This window comes from Orcinus orca, chromosome 12, assembly GCF_937001465.1.
Source record: "Orcinus orca chromosome 12, mOrcOrc1.1, whole genome shotgun sequence".
Lineage (NCBI taxonomy): Eukaryota > Metazoa > Chordata > Mammalia > Artiodactyla > Delphinidae > Orcinus > Orcinus orca.
In genome coordinates this window covers 32,722,139-32,743,232 of record NC_064570.1, presented here as the reverse complement: position 1 = coordinate 32,743,232, position 21,094 = coordinate 32,722,139, and the positions used below count along the sequence as shown (strand labels likewise).

The 21,094-nt window shown below is 33.9% G+C and overlaps 1 protein-coding gene across 1 annotated transcript in view; it reads left to right on the top strand.

Moving 5' to 3' along the window:
* LAMA2 (laminin subunit alpha 2) overlaps window positions 1-21,094 on the top strand; it is a 607,678-nt gene that overhangs the window by 281,641 nt on the left and 304,943 nt on the right. Inside the window, exons 10-11 of the mRNA XM_049695645.1 lie at window positions 7,122-7,282; window positions 19,758-19,898. Of these exons, the coding sequence (XP_049551602.1) occupies window positions 7,122-7,282; window positions 19,758-19,898 (302 nt within the window). The remainder of the gene's footprint in view (window positions 1-7,121; window positions 7,283-19,757; window positions 19,899-21,094) is intronic.

Below are 21,094 nucleotides of genomic sequence, written 5' to 3'. Positions count from 1 at the left end.
TCATTATTATAGATAAGAATTTTTAATGTATATAATTTTAAAATTTTTATATAATAACCTATGAAAATTTAGAAAACCCACTTTAGCTATAATAATGACATGCTAAAATTATTATGCATAGCAATATTTTTCTATTGGATTTCTTACATGCCTTTATAATCCTAAAATTCTTATCTACTCCAAGTTTAGACAAATTATTTATTTCTTTAGTTTTTATTTCCTTTTATTCTTCCAGTTTTATTGAAATATAATTGACATACAACACTGTTTAAGGTGTTCAGTGTAATGATTTGACTTTCATACTTCATGAAATGATTACCACAATAAGTTTAGTGAACGTTCATCATCTCGTATAGATACAAAATAAAAGAAAAAGGAAAAAAATTTTTCTTGTGATGAGAACTCTTAGGATCTACTCTGTTAACAACTTTCATGTATAACATACAGCAGAGTTCATTATATTAATCAGGTTGTACATTACATCCCTTGTACTTATTTATCTTATAACTGGAAGTTTGTACCTTTGACCACTTTCATCTTGACCACTTGATTTCTTTTTATGATACTTAATTCTTTAATCCATCTGGAATTTATTTTGGTATATTTTATAAGAAAAGTTTCTAACTGCATTTTGTTTTTCTGATAGTCTCTTTTAATTCACCTATATTTAATATTATTTTTGTTTTTTTAAACATTTAAATACAGTCCCCCCTTATCCCTGGGGGTATGTTTCAAGATTCCCAGTGGATGCCTGAAACTGCAGATGGTACCAAACCCTGCATATATGATGTTTTTTTCCTATACAGACATACCTATGATAAAGTTTAATTTATAAATTAGACACAGCAAGAGTAACAACAACTAATAATAAAATAAAAGTTATAGCAATATACTATAATAAAGTTATGTGAATGTGGTCTTTCTCTCTCAAAATATCTTTTTGTACAAATTCCATGCCTTTTTCATCTTAACCAAACACTTATCATGCCCTGTGGTCAAAACTTTTACAGTTTGAGGTGCAACAGCAAAACTATCACAAATTTCTTTTTCCTTCTTCACAATTTCATAGAAGATTTGTTCTTATGGTAGACCTTAACAACCTTAGCATACAGTTTGTCTTTCTTAAGTTGAAAAATTTCACCTGTTCACTTAAAGGAAGCATTTCATGGCTTCTCTTTGGCATATCTGAATTGCCAGTATCACTACTCATATTTGGGGGCCATTATTAAGTAAAATAAGGGTTACTTGAATGCAAGCACTGCAAAACCTTGACAGTCAATCTGAAAACCAATATGGCTACTAAGTGACCAGTGGGATGAGATATGCTGCCAAAAGGGATGATTCACATCCTGGGCAGGATAGAGTGGGATGGTGCAAGATTTCATCACTGTACTCAGAATGGCACTTGATGTTAAACTAATGAATTGTCTGTTTCTGGAATTTTCCATTTAATATTTTTCGACTGTGTTTGACCATAGGTTAACTGAAACCATAGAAAGTGAAACCGCAGATAAGACAGGACAGCTCTATGTTTATTTTTTAATTTGTATCTGTTACCAGTATTCTCTGCTATCTATTTGATTCTGTAGTTTGATTTTTCTGCTAAGTCTTTATCAGGGCCTTGTTTTCTTGTGTGTTTCATGATTGTGTGTGTGTGTGTGTGTGTGTGTGTGTGTGTGCGCACATACCTGTGTATTTTCTAGTTTACCCTTTCAGGAGTCTTGAGTTTATATGTAAAGTTCTCTGATATGTCCTCCTAACTTGAGTAGTACCTAGAAATTGTCTTTTGTTCCATAAAACCATGCTCCATGCTCTATGCTCTATGCTCTAGACTAGTTAATCAGAATTAGTCAACTTCAGGAAAGACACTGGTTTAAGGACTGGCTTACCACTCTAGAAAGTAATTTTTTTAGTTTCTGATCTCCAAGGGGTTTCTCTATTTCATAACAGCACAACCATTTTATATATATCTCTCTCTGCTAACTGTCTATCTTTAATTTCATCCTGCATAGTCAAGTGTTCTGAACAAGGAAGTCTTTATGGACATTTACTTCATAATATTTCCAGAAACAAACATTAATAGACATTGTTTATTACTTACAGTATTTCTACATTTGGTATCAAGGTCTGGAGATTTTAACATCAGAAACAAATATTAATTTGGGGGAATGCATCTGCAACCTTTATTGAACGGATTTCTTTTCCATTTGACTTAAACATATGATTTAAAAAAATAAATGTATTAATGTTAAACGATACAGGCATATCTCAGAGATATTGCAAGTTCAGTTCCAGACCACTGTAATAAAGCACGTCACACTAATTTTTGATTACCCAGTGCATATAAGTTATGTTTACACTAACTGTAGTCTCTTAAGTGTGTAATAGCATTATGTCTAAAAACACAATACCTTAATTTAAAAAATACTTCCTTGCTAAAAAATGCTAACCATCATCTGCGCCTGTAGTGAGTTGCAATTTTTTGCTGGTGGAGGGTCTTACCTTGATGTCAATGGTGGCTGACAGATCAGGGTGGTGGCTGCTGAAGGCTGGGATGGCTGCAGTAATTTCTTAATATAAGACACCAGTGAAGTTTGCCACGTCGATTGATTCTTCCTTTCATGAACGATTTCTCTGTAGCATGTAATGCTATTTGATAGTATTTTACGCACAGTAGAACTTCTTTCAAATTTGGAGTCAATCTTCTTAAACCCTGTGGCTGCTTTATCAACTAAGTTTATGTAATATTTTAAATTCTTTGTTGTTAGTTCAATAGTCTTCACAGCATCTTCACCAGGAGTAGAATCCATCTCAAGGAATCACTTTCTTTGCCCATCCAGAAGAGGCAACTCCTCATTCATTAAAATATAACATGAGGTTGTGGCAATGCAGTTCCATCTTCAGGCTCCACTTCTAATTCTATTTCTCTTGCTATTTCTACCACATCTGCAGTGACTTTCTGCACTGAAGTGTTGAACCCTTCAAAGTTATCCATGAGGGTTGGAATCAACTCCTTTCCAACTCCTGTTAATGTTGATATTTTGGCCTCTTCCCATGAATCTCAAATGTTCTTAGTGGCATCTAGAATGGTGAATCCTTTCCAGAAGGTTTTCAATTGACTTTTCTCAGATCCATCAGCAGAATCACTGTCTATGGCAGCTGTAACCTTAGGAAATACATATTTTTAATGATAAGACTTGAAAGTCAAAATTACTTCTTGATCCATGGGCTACAGAATAGATGTTGTGTTAGCAGGCAGGGAAACAACATGAATTTCATTGTACATCTCCATCAGAGCTCTTGGGTGACCAGGTTCGTTGTCAAGATGATCAGTAATATTTTGAAATGAGTCTCTTTTTTTTTGAGCTATAGTTCTCAACAGTGGGCTTAAAATATTCAATAAACCATCTTAAACAGATGTGCTATCATCCAAGTAGAGTAGATTTAGTATAAGTCTTAAGGGCCCTGGGATTTTTGGAATGGTAAATGAGCATTGACTTCATCTTAAAGTCACCAGCTGCATTAGCCCCAACAAGAGAGTCAGCCTGTCCTTTGAAGATTTGAAGCCAGGTGTTGACCTCTCCTCTCTAGCTATAAAAGTCCTAGATGGCATCTTCTTCCAATAGTTGCCTGTTTCATCTACACTGAAAATCTGTTGTTTAGTGTCCCCACCTTCATGAATTATCTTAGTTAGATCTTCTGGATAACTTGATGCAGCTGCTTCATCAGCAGTTGCTGCCTCACCTGACACATTTATGTTATGGAGACGGCTTCTTTCCTTAAGCCTCATGAACCAACTTCTCCTAGCTTCAAACTTTTCTGTAGCTTCCTCACCTCTCTCAGCCTTTATAGAATTGAAGAGAGTTAGGGCCTAGCTTTGGATTAGGCTTTGGCTTAAGGGAAGGTTGTGGCTGGTTTGATCTTCTATCCAGACCAATAGAACTTTCTCCATATCAGCAATAAGACTGTTTCACTTTCTTAACATTTGTGTGTTCACTGGAGTAGCACTTCTAGTTTCCTTCAAGAACTTTTCCTTTGCATTCACAACTTGGCTAACTGGTGAAAGAGGACTAGCTTTAGACCTTATTTCGGCTTTTGACATGCCTTTCTCACTAAGCTTAATTATTTCTAGCTTTTGATTTAAAGTGAGAGACATGCAACTCTTCCTTTCACTTGAGCACTTAGAGGCCACTGTAGAGTTATTAATTGGCCTAATTTAAATATTGTGTTTGAGGGAACAGGGAGACCTGAGGAGAGGGAGAGAGATGGGAAATGGCCAGTCTGTGAGCAGTCAGAACACACTCAACATTTATAGATTAAGTTTGCTGTTTTATGTGTGTGTGGTTAGTGGTGCCCCAAAACAATTATAATAGTAACATCAAAGCTCTGATCACAGATCACCATAACAAATATAATAATAATGAAAAAGTTTGAAACATTGGGAGGATTATCCAAATGTGGCACAGAGACACAAAGTAAGCAGATGCTGTGGGAAAAATGGTGCCAGTAAATGTGCTCAATGCAGGGGCAAACCATCCATGTGTAAAAAACAAAATATCTGCAGAGCACAATAAAACAGTGAAATAAAATGAGGTATTTATATTACCAAAATAAATTCTACTAGGTCATCATGGAAGGTCCTTTTAATTTACAGTACTTTAGGGTTCAGCTTGGTGTTTATTTTATTTAGGATTTTCTTATCTGGATTCATATGTTAACTTGTTCCTGGCTCTGACACCTGCCAGCTGTGCTACCTTGGCAAATCACTAAATTTCTCTGTGTCTTAGTTTCCTCATCTGTAAAGCGGGGAAGATAATAGGGTCTACCTCATATTGTTATTTTGAATGTTAACTCAATTAGCATATATGTAGTATGTAAGCAAATTGTAATGCCTAGCATAAAATAAATGCTATTTAAATATTAGTCGTTATGTTTATTTTGGATTATCTTTGTTAGATTTTTATATCATGTATTCACTAGCTTAATAAACTGAATTACATACCTCTCTGTTTTTTATATGCTCCATAAGAGTTTCAAACTTTGAAAACACTGTAAAAACTAACTGGTACTGAAATATTTTTGTGGGAATTCTTTCATCATTTGTCCTCTTTTGATATCCTTAATCAGCTTTGTCTAAGTTTCCTTTTTTTGCTTCCTTTTCTTTTTGTTTATGTTTCAAATTTACCTTCTTTCCCAGGTGTTCATTGTTTTTTAAAATTTTTTGATAATTACATGAATTAAGTTTTAATTTATTTACATTTTTTAAAATTTTGGAATATTTAAACCTAAAAGTTTGGCTTCAGTTTTTCAACATCCAATGAACATTGCTAAGTTCCTTTCTTACTGCTTTTATATTCTATTTAAAAAACTATTTGATCTGCAATTAAAGTCTTGATTTTCTTTTTAACCTAAGAGTTATTAGGAAGAAATATTTATTAATTTTTAGAGTGTCTGAGTTTTGCATAAAATTCTATCTTCATGTTTGATATTCATAATTAATTTAATCCTAATTTAATGTAGCATTTGTTACAAATATAGAAGTAGCAATTTATGTTAAGAAAATAAGCCTTAAATAATTTCTGCTTTGAGAAATTGAACATTTTTGTGGATTAGTTAATGATAAGCTACAATAAATATTTATATGCCATTTAATATATAATTCAACATTATTAGATGATTCAAATTTTTGTGTTTTGCTTTTTACTAATTCATGTGTAAATATTTGAAGTTGGTAGGTTAATGTCATTCTCAGCCATTGATTTTGGGGCAATTTTCCTTTGATTTCCAGTATCTTTCATTGTCTATATTTTTTTGTACTTCTAATTAGTGCTTATTTGGAGCATAAATATAATAACTTAAATTATGTTTTTATTGTACCTTTAGTAATGTAAACAGAGAGCTTGTTCTATTGAATTTATTTTAATTGAATTCTACTTTGGCCATCATTAATATTACTACAACTGTTTTTAATTTTCTATATGCTTTCCTAATGTATATTTACCTTCTTTTATTTTTAATATTTCTTGTCATTTTGTCTATTTCTTGTGAACATTACATGCACATATTTTTAATTGAAAGAGTAAGACTAACTTATGTATTGTTAGTATGTATGTTTGGCACTCTTTCTGTCATTGTTTTATGTTTTCTCAGCATAATGTTTCCTTGCTTTTTTCTCCCTTCTTTTGTTTTTTGAGTGGACTATATTTTACTGATTTGCTCTTATATTTTTCCAGATTTTGAAGGTCAATAACTTGTATTCTTTCATGTGTTTTTTTTCTATTTTTCTAATCAAAGGCAAGAATAAAAATTGTCTCTTGCATTTCTCTATTTAAAATAAGCAAACTTAAATGGCTATTATTTCCCTCCTCTATTCCTTTTTATCCCCCAAATATGTATTCCCATGAACACCCTCAGTCTCTTTTAAAAATTTACTTTATTGAAGTATAGTTGATTTACAATGTTGTGTAAATCACAGCCAAGTGATTCAGTTATAGATATATATATATACATTCCTTTTCATGTTCCTTTATATTATGGTTTATCACAGGATATTAAATATAGTTCCCTGTGCCATACAGTAGGACCTTGTTGTTTATCCATTCTCTATATAAATAGTTTGCATCTGCTAATCCCAAACTCGCAGTCCATCCTTCCCCCAACCCTCTGTCGCTTGGCAACCACAAATCTGTTCTCTAGGTCTATGAGTCTGTTTCTGTTTGGTAGATAAGTTCATTTATGACATATTTTAGATTCCACATATAAGTGATATCATATGGTATTTGTCTTTCTCTTTCTGACTTACTTCACTTAGTATGATAATCTCTAATTGTACCCATGTTGTTGCAAATGACATTATTTCATTCTTTTTATGGTGAGTAATATTCCATTTTATATATGTACCACATCTTCTTTATCCATTCATTTGTCGATGGACATTTAGGTTGAACACCCTTAGTCTTTTTCTTTGTTGTACTTAGTGATGTTGTACTTAGATGATTGTTGTTAGGTTTTTTTTTCAAGTAGTATATTTTTATGCCCAAGGCACTTTCCCATCTTGTGATAGTCTGAGGGGGGTTATGAGTCAGTTAGAAAATATTGATATGTGTCTCATCTACCATTAGGTCTGGCACCTGGGTCCTGTCATTGCAAACCTGGCTTCGGAGGGGTGAGCTGTGATCGGTGTGCCAGGGGCTACACTGGCTACCCAGACTGCAAACCCTGTAATTGCAGTGGTGCAGGGAGCACAAATGAGGACCCTTGTTTTGGACCCTGTAACTGCAAGGTATGTTGTTTATTCTAGTAATGTCCCATTGTTTAGAGCAAAGGTCATTTTTCTTGGTTTCTCTCATATATCTGCAGGCATTAAGCAATTGGAACGTCTGTAAATCTCCATTCTCTATTCTATTGGTGGCATTCCTGTTAAGTGTCTTTAGAACCAGGTTCACTGCAGCAAGACGCATGCCATTTGTCTAAAAACCTACAAATACAGAAGATAAGTCACCTTGAGAATGTGTTATTTTATAACAAAACAGGTTTCCCCCACTACCTATCTAGTCTGTTAATTTTAAAATACACAACAGTAAAACTAGCAATCCTTTAAATCTACTGTACACTCAAAACTACTTTAGCTTTGTATCTAATTCTGAAAATAATTCTGTCAAGGGTTTTATTCTAGATTTTTAAATAATCTTCTGAATTTGAACCCAGATAGGTCTGAAAATACCATGTTCAAAATCCTCTGTTTAATTACCAAATAATGTGAGAAACCCTAGTGGAATTGATTAAATGCTCAATATTTCCTCCCAAGAGTACTTTCAGAAATTGCAACTTTATTTGTTGTATACACTCAGATAATCGTGTTAACACCAAGGGATATATTACACCTGCAGCTTATGCACATAGGGGAAACATAGAGGCAAACCCAAGTCTAAACTGATAAAACTGATTTCCTTTAGCTATAGTAATCAGTTCCAAAACGTTCAGATCAGACAGTGTTAGCTATATTAGCTGAGAAAATAGCCACTCCATTGAAAAAGTTAGCATTCCATACTGATGTAAAAATAAATGTTACTTCTTTTTTTCTTTGTTCTCAAACATAGGTGGAATCTTATTAAGAATATTTCCTTTATTAATTCATTAGTCTTCTCTAGGCAGCTATAAATTATATGCTGATAGTTGTTATATGAGTGTGCATATGTATACAAACTTTAGACCATAAAATAAGAAGTAAATATTAGTATTGATGTTGAGTGTTCATTTATTGGGACAGGAGTGTCTGAAATAGGAAGCTAAATACTATAATATTTATATAATAAGTATATGTTTTATCAAGGATAATTTAGGTACCTATCTTGGACCACTGAAACAATAAAACTCCTGTCCATATAAACAGGCAGAAAGTGTACAGTCCATGGTAAAGAGTTGCCGTGTACTGAAATATAGTAAATTAACTAGATTTAGTACCTTTTATTCTAATATTATCAGAAATGGAGACTTACACTTGTAGTTAAGACTGGAGTGGTCTGTGGGTGATCACTTTTTAAAGGACACCACCTATCTTCATCCTGTATGTCTTTTGGGGCGATCCTAGAGGCTCTTAATGCATCTTCTCTAATATTTACCAAATATATTTCCTGTGCGTGATTTATTCCTTTTCCAAAACTCCACAGAAATCTCTAACCTTTACCACTTGCTCAAATAAAGTACAGACACAGCTGTGCTTAAAAGGGAAGAGAAACCTCCTAAGTCTCTAGAATATAGGAAATCAAACTGGACAAAAAAGAAAGGGGGCTTCCCTGGTGGTGCAGTGGTTAAGAATCTGCCTGCCAATGCAGGGGACACGTGTTCGAGCCCTGGTCCAGGAAGATCCCACATGCCGTGGTGCAACTAAGCCTGTGCACCACAACTACTGAGCCTGCACTCTAGAACCCACTAGCCACAATTACTGAGCCCACGTGCCACAACTAATGAAGCCCACGTGCCTAGAGCCCGTGCTCCGCAACAAGAGAAGCCACCACAATGAGAAGCCTGCACACCACAACGAAGAGTAGCCCCCGCTCGCTGCAGCTAGAGAAAGCCTGCGTGCAGCAATGAAGACCCAAAGCAGCCAAAAATGAATTAAAAAAAAATTATAAGAAAAAAAGAGAAAGGGAATATTGTTACACACATACTATATATAGAAGGGAGATGCCCAGTATTTTTGCGAGGAAAGAGAAACACATAAAGGAGGCTGACCCCATTCATTTTCCTTGAAAAATATATAGAGAAAGGCTAGAACAGGAGAGTTGTCGCCATTAGCAGAGATCCGAGGGATAGTTCCTCGAGCCACCACCTGCTCTCTGCCTGCCTCAATATTGCACTAAGAGTGATTATAATCCTAATAAGAAAAATGCCTTCTACAAAGTCACTTGAAGCTCTACATAGACAATTAAAACACAACAATAAGCAATTAAGAAATCATAAAAGAGAATGAAAAATTAAGTAACTAGCATCATGAAAAGAGTTACCCTTCAACTATGTGATATTTTAAATAGATTACTATAAGTTCTTATAAACTAAATGTTTTTTGGGATAAAAACTTGCAGAAAGCAAGTCTCAGTAGATATCTACATAATTTTAAAAGTCATGAATTATATGCATGTTTAACAAAAACATGATTTGACATAGGATTGTCAGTTGATTATTCAAAACAACATATATCAAATGCTATTTAACAGGTAAAACATTATTGAGAAGCTAAGATACTAGAGACTTAAATTCAGGTAAAGTGATATCTGTAAAAGTGTTCATCTCCAAAATGTCTATTAACCAGTAAACATTTGCACATTTATTCTTTTTCACTATAATATATAACAGTTTTCCATAATTTTTTTAGAAAAAAATATTTACTGAAGTTTGTAAACATTTTAAGAAAGTACTTTGTCATAAAGTCTTGGGCCTAAATTTATTTCTATTATAAATTTTAAATGACTAACATTCTATTAAAATGCAGTACTGAGAAAAGTTGACACCGCTTTTCCCATTTCTGCCATTTCAAATACAAGTATTCTGGATAAAACAGAGCAAATAAATTTGCAGTCACGTAGATTCAGGAAAGAAAGGGAATTTCCTAGATGTTAAACCAAAGAGGGAAGTCTGAGTTAAGCATAAACTCAAGCAAAACTGTGCAATTAAGGTCATTGGGGGGTGGGAGACTGGTCATAGTCCTAAGATGGGGGTTAAAGTTTAGAGTTTTAATGGCTTTTCTGAGACTTGACACTAGGATTTGGACTCACTGAGGGAAATTGGAACTGAATTCACCTAAGCTTAGACTCTAGAAATGTCCCCTGGCAGTGAAACAAACAGGCACGAGAAAATTGCACCTGCAAGCTAGGAGTGGCAACTAGAAAACATTCTCTTTCCTTTGGGGCTCTAGGTGGGTAAAAATAGTGCATTGTCAAACCCTCAAACCTGTGTGCCACTTGGGAATGGGGTCAGTTTTATTCTCCCTTTCTGTGCTAGAATTCTTCAACAAGTCAAGCAAATGGTATTTCCACAGGAAAGAAAGTATAGCCTTAACTGACAGTGAGCTCACTGGAAAGCAGTATACTGCACAAAAGGAAAATAACTACAAAAGGGAATCAGAAGCCATAAAATTCAGAATATTTGTACACTAAAAAAAATAGGATCGTCTAAAAAAATTATATAAACAAAATAATCATAATTTTATAATATGAATAATAGAATAAAATATGTAGAAAATGTACAGTCATAAAAATATGACTAGAAAATAAAAGAACAAAGAAAGAAAAAATAGGAAAAAAACACAAAATAGGGCACTATATTAAAAGAATACGCAGGTGTGGAAAAACGTTACTGTAGTTTACTTCTAGAAATAAAAATATATGTAGTCATTGAAATTTAAAATTCAGTAAATGGGTTGAACAAGAGATTAGAAACTGCTGGATAGAGAATCAGAAATACAGAATGGAGGAAATTACTTGTAAATTGTCATAGGGAGATAAAGAAATAAAAGTGTGAGATGCTAAGTGGCATGGCTGATAGAATGATAAAAAAACAACATAAAATTTAGCAGGACTGGCCAAAGAAGAGATTAGATGAAATTGGGGAGAAACAATATTCAAGAAATAATGAAGGAGTAAAGAATTATGTAGAATTAAAATTATACATCCTTTGAAGAAGATAAAAAAAAAAAAGACCACCAGCAGGTCTTATAGTAGAAACCCTGCCCACTAGTCAAGACAAAGAGAAAAATATTAAAACTAGAGACAAATATCAGATTATTGTGTTTCCCACTAATAGTCCAACTTCACTGAAAAAAATTCTCAGAATATATGTACTTTAGTCAAAGAATTTTGAACCCAGAAGAGTTTCACTGGATTGCAGAATACAAGAATCAGTTTATAAAAAGCAGTAGCATTTCTATACACTAGTGATAACCAATTAGGAAATGTAATAAAAATATTTAGAATAGTAACAAAACTATGTGGTGCTTAGAAATAAATGTCTCAAGTACAGGTATTTTTTAAAAGATTATTGAAGACCATCAAGTAATATTTAAAATGGGGAGATAGCTGCTAATATCAAGTGCTGGTGAAAATCTGGAGAAATGGAAATGCTGTTATTAGGATGAATTAGTACCACTACTTAGGAGGCCAATATGGCATTATCTAGTATCATTAAAGATATTAAAAACCTGTCAGCCAGCAACTCAATATCTAGATGTTTACCCCAAAAGAATCTTATATAACATGTATAAAGAGACATATAAAAGCATGTACAAGATGTTCAACATAGACCTACTTGTTATAATGAAAATTAGGAAAAATCTAAATATCCATAAAGAAGAAAAAATAAATTATAATATATTCATGTAATCTGGTACAAGAAACAACTCGAGTGAGTGAAATAGGTCTTATGTGTAAAAACTGATAAATTTCAGGTGAAGTGAAGGAAAAAAATGCCATAATGTTATCATTTATGTAAAGTTGTAAAACATAAAACATTCTGTGAGCACACAAATATAAATTTTAAAAATTTAAATACACTGATATTATGTGTACTAATTTCAGAATAATAGTTAACTCTAGAGAAAGAGGGAAAGGAATAGGATAGAAGCGCAGTGAGAGAAGTGAGATTCAAATGTGCTTAAGTTTTATTTCTTTAAAAATATAACTGAAGCACACTTGGGAAAACATTCATATTTTTTGCCTCTAGGTTGTGGGTAGTGGATAATTATCATATTATATGTACTTTTCTAATGCTTTAAAATAATTCCAGATTTAAACTTTCTCTAATTGAAGGAAAAAAAGGATTTCCTGATTTAAAAAGAGGTGAACAAAATTTCTCACTTAATACACTGTCAAATACTATTACCTCTACACATAAGATTTTCTGTTATATCCTTCTTTAAATAATGATATTACTGAGCACCCCATCCTAATTATATTTCAAAATATGAAAACAATGCAACACAAAAATATTCACTAATTGTTATGCATTATTAAAATTTTGAAAATTCCTCTCTCTTCTGGTAAATTACAAGAGATAAGACAATCTCAGATATATGACAAATCAAGTAAATGTAAATACTGTTCTGACTCTCGGTATTTGTTCATTTTAAGTACTACATGCTAAAAATTGGCTCTTTTGAAGTTTGGCATCATATTATGTATCCAAAGTCAGTTGGATTGCAGGCTCTGATAAATAATATAAATAGACATTGATCTAGGTAGGAACATGTGCTTTTATTTTTATCAAAGTCATAATGGAAAGATAAACAGTGAAGTAAAAGACTAGAAATCAAAATCTGTATTTTCATCTTGTTTTGCTTTGCGTTTATTATTGCACTTTACATTAAGTTCTTACTGACGCACAAAATGATGTGATCTGACCTTGGTTTACCTCGCCAGAATATTCTTGAGCTTCAGCCACTGTCTTCCAGCCTTGCTTAATTTCTTGAGTCATCAACCTCTTTCTAACTCTGGAATTTTACAGATTCCATTCAGACTGCTGGGAAACCCTCACTCTCACCTTTTCCCTTTGCTTGCCTAGGCATTTTTCAAGGCTCAGTTCCACTTCTCAGCAAAGCTATCCTTTATCCCCCGGTATAAATCGTTCTTCTGCCATAGTCACTTGTCACCTTTTTCTTTTTCTTTATGATCTTTTCACAATTTGCAATCCATTTAATGTCTTTTGCACCTCTGTGATGACATCAATTCTGTATATTTTCTTCGTCATTAAAAAATAAGATAACACAGTGGCTCATACATAAAAAAGAAGGAAAGGAGAAAACTAAAAGAAGTGTGAAGATTTGACAGTTGCTTAAACTGTCTGATTCTTATTTCTTAATCCATAAAATGATACTAAATCTTTCTTGCCCAGCTCTCAATAGGTGTAATTATAACATTGAAGCCCTGTGCAAATATAAAGTATAATCATAAATACCTGCTGGATTAATTTTTTGATTATTTATATTGTTTTTTACAAGTAGAGATGTTTCCATTATTTTCCCCAATGGGACTTTTATGGTGTGTGCTAATATTTTTATTGGTTTGAGTTTCCCTCCTCTTTTCCGTTTATGTACAGGAATGATTACCTCTTTAACTTGTTAGGCTCGAACCCAGGGCATTTTTACAAGAGGCATTCGATTTATATATTTGATCCAAAATCTAAATTACAGATGTAAAATTTTTAGCATAAAAGGTATATACCAGAATTTGTCTCTTGCAACAGTTACAGTTAAAAAATATTCATTGTTTTTTCTAATATTAAAAGTTAAGGTTGTAAAAAGTGAGAACTAAATTTTCATTTATTTTCTTCTCTCTCTCTTTCTAACCCACCAAGTATTTATTATTTAGCCTTGGAACAGTATATTTAAAGAGTAAACACTCAAGAAATAATGCTAATTATCTAATTATCCTTCTTTTGTTAACTTCTTTTAATACTAGTATACATTAGAATGAAGGCCATAACAGGAAAATCTGTAATTGACTACAAACACCCCAATAAACAAGCATGACTGCAAAATTTCTGAAGCACTTATCACAAAAAATAACTTAAATATCAGTGGAGATATTCCTGGTAACTTTGTCAATAGAATTCCCAGTTGGCTAACGATCACAGATAAACATGTACTGTTGAAGTTGTTCCTAATTTATAAGAAGGTGGCTTCGTAAGAAAGAATACAGGGGAACTATTGTGACTATATTTCTCAAGAGAGAAACTGCTAAGGAAACTATAGCAAAAATAAAACTGATGTCAACCAAACAATATGTCACTTCAAGAAAAAAGAACCTAGTCAGATTTTTCTAATTCAACTTTGTTTTTAGGGAAAAAAAAGTACTAAAGACAAAAAGGACAGTTATTACATATATTTTTTATAGGGTAGGCCACAAAATATCTAATTAGATACTCAGCTAAATATGTTCAACAGAAATATGTATATAAAGCACATATTTCTCTCTAAGGGGATGAAAATTTGTTCTTGGGGGCAAAAATATCATATCCATTTTATGTATAAGGCAAACATATTCACACAGTACATCAGCACATGCAGTATATCTGTAGAATTAAAATTTCATGGTGGAGATGATTATGAAAAAAATGACTAAAGAGGCTCCTTAGGGATAAGATAATAAAAACTAGGTTGAGAACCACTGGTCTGAAGTGACACTTTTTATTATCACGATACATAAGAGAATAAAAATATTTATTATGTGGATTAATATTTGACAATGAAAAAATAATTAACTCTCATTAGTTTCTGTTTAATTTTTGTTAATATAACCAACTGGAGTAATGGTTTAGAAATGAAAAAACTAGAATATTTGTTTTTAGGAAAATATGGTCATATAAGGGAATGTTAATCTCTAGAGTGGAAGTCTGAGCATTCTGGAAATTAAGTCTGGAGCATTCTGGAAATTACCTATTTCATAGGTTTAGGTATAAAAATAACCATTAAATTTGTAAATTAGAATCACTATTGAACTCTAAATAAATAAAATATTAAAATAAATATACTGGATTGACAAGAGCTATCCATTTGAAATGCTGAGAGAGAGAATAGATTAGACCCCATTTTGTTTAGATAAACAGTTAAAACAACTTTTAAAATTTGTATTAAATTACATGTTAACAATTCTTTTTAAAGTTGATCCGTACAAAGAAGTGATAGAATAATAGCTAAAGGAAAGAGAAGTCTCATAATGACTAAAATAGTATTTGGGCTAGAAGTCACAGACTCTCACCGTCATTATTAGGTGTTCAGGATCAATTGTTTTCACATCTGTGCTTTAGCGACTGAGTTGGATGGTGACACATTATAAGGTATTTGCCTTTGAAGATCTTAGTAATATAAGTGGCAAGAAAAGAACAAAAACTTGTTGGTTTTACTGTTTGGATTGATTGATTGATTTAAAAGATCTACAATAGACATTCTTACATCTGTGAACATTCTAATTAAAGAGAACAGTGCTGCAGTAGCCTATTTTACTCCTATCATACAAACCTTGGGATACATCTTTTTCTTTCAGCCTTGTGGCTTCTCTGTGTTATTCTTCCTTCAGGGGGTTGGAGAACTTTGGTCATAAATCTGGTGTCAGATCCAGAGCACGTACTCAATACTCCTCTTAGGGCAGTAACTCCCTTGTGCCTTATACTTATTTGTCCACATTCTTACTTCTTTTGCTATAATTGTCTTGAGGGCATTTTTTATATTCCCTCTGGCATTTCATATAATGCCTTATATGTAGTAGCTCAGCTATGATTTGATGAGTGAATAATTACAGAGAATAAAGAAACAGTGAGAAGTGATATACAGAGCATTTATTAATAATTTGATATTGATAGCAAAGGAAATTAAAATGCTTAACGAACTTACCCATAAAACTTACCCATCAAGCTGAAAATAAATTAGGAATACAATGAGGGGTTGCTTCATGGATGACAGTTGTTGATGAGTCATAAAGAAGTTTTGAAAAAGCAATTATGCACCTGGGAACCCATAAAAAGAATTGAGACCCAAGCTTCCAAGATCACATGTATTAGCAAACTACTAGAAAGTGGGGAACCTCTGTCTCTATGAAGGTTCAATAAAAGTCCTGGAACACCATGCTTCTGTGTTTGAATTGTGCCACTCTAAAAATCTAAAATTTATGAAATATCAAACTGTAATGTCCTCAGGTAATCACTGTTTTAAAACTAGTATCTTTTTAAAGAAAACTCTGGAGACACAATCCTTCAATAAGAAATTACTTAGATATATACTCTCTCAAGGGAGATTAGAAAACTAAAAAGGAAGTAGAACTTGATATAACTAATTAATTCTATACATGTCCAGAGAGCAGAGTGCTAGGGAGCTAAAAAGATGTTCTCCCTGATTCTTCATTTTCCTACCAGCTTCAAGAGGCTCTTTAACCAGTCCATAAGGACACACATATAGGTACTATATCCACCATATTTACTATTTAGTGTTGGCTTAATATTCACCTGTAGTAGAGCTAGAGAAAAGTCAGAACCAAGAACTTCTCAACTGAATGAGTCTAGCTCAATCTGATTAGGAGCTAGAGAAAGTATGAAATAAAGAAAAAGTATGGTATAGACTCAGGACTGAAAAAGTAGAAGTCTAGAAACTTAAAGTGGTGGCTTCCAGCTGGGATGCTATACAATATTAGATAAGGTCTTTGCCAATTTATGAGTTGATAATTGCTTGTGAAGAGGGTTGAAGTGAATTGAGTATAGGATTAGCTTGAGGACCTGTAGCAGGATCTAAAATATTTTGCCTCAAAGATTTGTCACAATAAACAAAGTAAAACTACCAGTTGGCTAACCTGTTTTTATAGGTGTAGACATCCTATTATCTTTACGGTGGTGTGTTGGGGGACCCAAGACAACACTCATTTTCAATGATTCACTAGAAGGATTCAGAACTCTGAAAAGCTGTTATACTTGGGGTTTATTAAAGTGAAAAGGATACAGATTAAAATCAGCAAAGACGAAAGGTGCAAAGGGAAGAATCAAGAAGAGGCCAAGCACAAACTTCCAGTTATCCTCTCCCAGTAAAATCATACATGCATGATTCTCCCAGCGACAGTATGTAACAACACATATGAGGTATTACCAACCAGGAGAACTCACCCAAGTCTTGGTGTCCAGGGTTTTTATTGGGGGTCAATTAAGTAGATATGGAGTCCTCATATAATTGGCCTTATTTACTCAGTCTCCAGTAACCCCAGAAGTCAAACTAAGCTTTGAATTATTTCTTATTCCTAATACTTTACTAACATAGGCCTCTATTCTGTCCCCTCCAACAGGTCGAATTTTTAAACCATGCTCCAAAGTTTAAGTCAAATTCCACTCCTTCATAAATCCTCCTCAAGCCTTCATAGCAGAAACTAGCCCCTCCTCCTCTGTGTTGCCATAATTTAATTTATTTCTGAGATGATCTTTTGTGTGTGTGTGTGCGGTATGCGGGCCTCTCACTGTTGTGGCCTCTGCCGTTGCGGAGCACAGGCTCCGGGCGCGCAGGCTCAGCGGCCATGGCTCACGGGCCCAGCCGCTCCGCGGCATGTGGGATCTTCCCGGACCAGGGCATGAACCCGTGTCCCCTGCATCAGCAGGTGGACTCTCAACCACTGCGCCACCAGGGAAGCCCTGAGATGACCTTTTCATATTCCACCTTGCATTAAGGTTGATTGTAAATATCTTTTTGCCCAACTCTAGATGCTGGCTTGTAAAAAACAGAGACCTTGACTCACCCATCTTTATAGTCCCTAGAATGTCTACCCTAATGTGATGCTTCGGTTTATTAAATTAAATTGAATATTGCTATTATTTAATCATTACTTTTCAAGGTCATATTGCCAGGCGAAAATGTTGTTACAGAAAATGTAACTGATGTCTAAAACTTTCTAATTGTTGAACTCAGTCTGAATCTCAGAAAAGTGGTATTCCAAGCTTTCAAATTAGAGTAAATGAAAGTAGATTAGACCAACCACGTAAGAACACAGTGTACAGAACAGCTGTACTGTGTCTTCAACAGGATAAACTAAATTATGATTATAGATATGTTTCATCTTTCCTGCCTGTGTACTCTTCTGAAGATGCTCTCAACTTCAGGGTTTGGGGGATTTATTTGTCACCTTAGGTCTGAAATTAGTTTGATTAGTTTTGTTGACATCTACCATCTCAAAAAATCTGAAATTTACCTTAGAAACAAAAACTAGCAAAAATATCATTGCAGTCATTAAAGCTGTGTACATATTGGGAGGCTAAAGTTTGACACATGAAACGGGCCTAGAGATGCCTCTTTGTTTAGGCTCCCGGCAATGTAGAAATGATTGAGGTGGTAAATAATTCATAGAAATTGAGCCCAAAAGTTACTTTCAAATAAATTATTCTCTTGGATACAAGGAGAACTTTTTTGTTTATTTTTTATAAATTTGTCTATTTTTTCCTCTATTGTTCTTCCCTCTTCTGTCTTTCCCCCACGTTCTCAGATTTTATTATCCCATCTTCTGACCAACCTTGCTTTATTCAAAAATGTTTTTATGAAACATCTACTAGGTGAAAAATATGACCACCAAGAGACTTATTTAAACTTGATAAAGTTTTATTAAGCTAGTGCTCAGTGTTGTACCAGGAACACTGCCATTTTCTGGTACTATAGAGGTAAGTAAGACAGGGTTCTACCTGAACGGATTATGGTATGTAGCTGGAGAGAATAATCTTAGAAGATACAGCAGTACATTTTTGTGGTTAGAATAGAGCAATGTGTAAAGGGCAATGGGAACACATTTGAGAGAGAAGTTAGTTCTCTAAGGAAAAGGAAAGCTTCAGAATTGAAGTAATAAGGGAATTCAAGGAAGAGGGAAAATGTGGAGCAATTTCATGTGTGGGGAATATTGAGAATCTGTTTCCTGGAAAGCAGGGAACTTTCATTGAGAAGACATTAGTCAAGATTAACCATTCTTTAAGTTGAGAGATTACACCCTTCCCAGCTTTTCATCATATAGTCAGCTTTCCCTGGCTTGAATCCCACCTATAAACAAATAATTTTTCAGTGTATTGGGCCTAGGATTAATGAAACCAATTTGGAGAGCAGTCACTGAATGAGAACTATTTTTTCCCATAATGTTACTATATGATTAACTGGCTATACCAACGGGTTAAAGGAAACACTGAAAATTAACCAGGGAAAATTTTCCTCCCTTCCTACTGGATCTCATCAGGGAAATAGTATAACTATCTGCCCCAGTTTCTCTACCTGTCAGATTCTTATGCTTGCTTCAAATATATGTATTTTTCATATGTGGAGTGAAAAGTATTTTACCATCTGTATAATTTCAGTGTTCTATTCTACATCCATGTATTAGCTTAATGTCTTTTATTTTTATCATATATCATGTGTTCCTAAGAGGAAGTACTTCAACAGCATAGAACGGTAAATAGTAAACCAAATGTCTAACTTATTGCTGTATTTATCATGACATTTACTCCATACCCTTGACAGAGATGAAGATCAAATTGTAACTTACTGCAGTAGGTTAGAATCCAAATTATTTCCCATCAGTGTGGTTAGGACAGCATATAACTTAATAAGAAGCTTTTGAGAAGATTTTTTTAAATATCATTATACTTTAAATAAGGCTAAGAGGTAAAATGAAGAATAGAAAGCTTATATTTTTCATAAACAGAAATAGAGACAGTGCTCCATTTTGAAGGGCACCTCTGTTGCTAACCCACCTCTCTATTTATAGGAAAATGTCGAAGGAGGAGACTGTAGTCGCTGCAAATTCGGCTTCTTCAATTTGCAAGAGGATAATCATAGAGGTTGTGATGAGTGCTTCTGTTCAGGGGTTTCAGACAGATGTCAGAGCTCCTACTGGACCTATGGCAATGTAAGCAACAGCCTTTGAATCCTATGTGCTGCTCCACGGGCCTTCTTGCTATTGTTGTTGTTTTCCTTCTATAAGAAATTAATTTTTTTCTTGTAGTGAGCTTCTACTTAAACTTATCATGAAGAAGTGATAGAATTTTCTTTCAGATGCTAGTTGTGCCTCTTTGACCAAAGCCTTTAGGATTTTATTTGTACCGACGTGTAGACTGGAACCTCTTAGAATAAGTCAACACTAGCCTTTCCAGTGTCCATGATTATTATGCGCAGCAATAATGGAATTAATGTTGCTTTAGCCTCAAGGGCAGATGATTCAACAGAGAAAACATCAGATTGTGCTATGAAGGATTATGTATTTCACTCACCAGTATTTTTGGGATACCCATTAATAAAAACTCCTTTAATAACTATATACATGGTACATATTACCCACCAGCCTTTAGTCGTGATTTGATGTTGCCAGGGCCCTTTCTTCGTTAAAACGAGACACTGAATTTGAACAATACCTTCATTCTTAATTGATTTGAAAAAGTTCAAATTATTACCTGTTTAGTAGTTACTGGGATATTCTTCCTCTACCATAAACATAAACATGTTTCCCTTCCCACCTTCACTGCTCATCATACTCCCATTGCCTTTTCAGCCCTCCACAGACAGCGATTTGTCTCCTTATAAAAGAGGACCTTTGGGAATTTCAAATAGCCTATGTGGCAGCACTTAGGAGTACAGAGTAACAGGAAACAGGCTGGGGAAAGAAAGAGAAACCTACAGAGTGAATGAGAAACTATACCATATAGGGCTGAGTTTACTGAGAAGTTGAGTTCTTATCCTTGGAGAGTCATTGGAGGATTTTAGCAGGAGACTGTTATGATTAGGGTTGGTTTTTACAAAGATCACTATTTTAATAAAACTGTCTTCCAAACACTACTCTTGCCTTTCAACTTCAGTCAGCTAACTAATCCTTAACACAACTATGAAAATTTTCTCTGCCTGTATTGCTTTTAAAGTCTGAAATATTATGAGTAGTTTCTGATTGTACTCTCATACCTAAATTTGAATTTATACATACTTTATCAAATGCATAGCTTTTGGAGCAAATTATGTAGAACCAACGACGTATGAACATCTAGTTTAACTTCTTTCTTTTGTTTGTAGAGTCGCACCTCACCCTCTAGACTGTTCCATTAATGTACTAAAGTT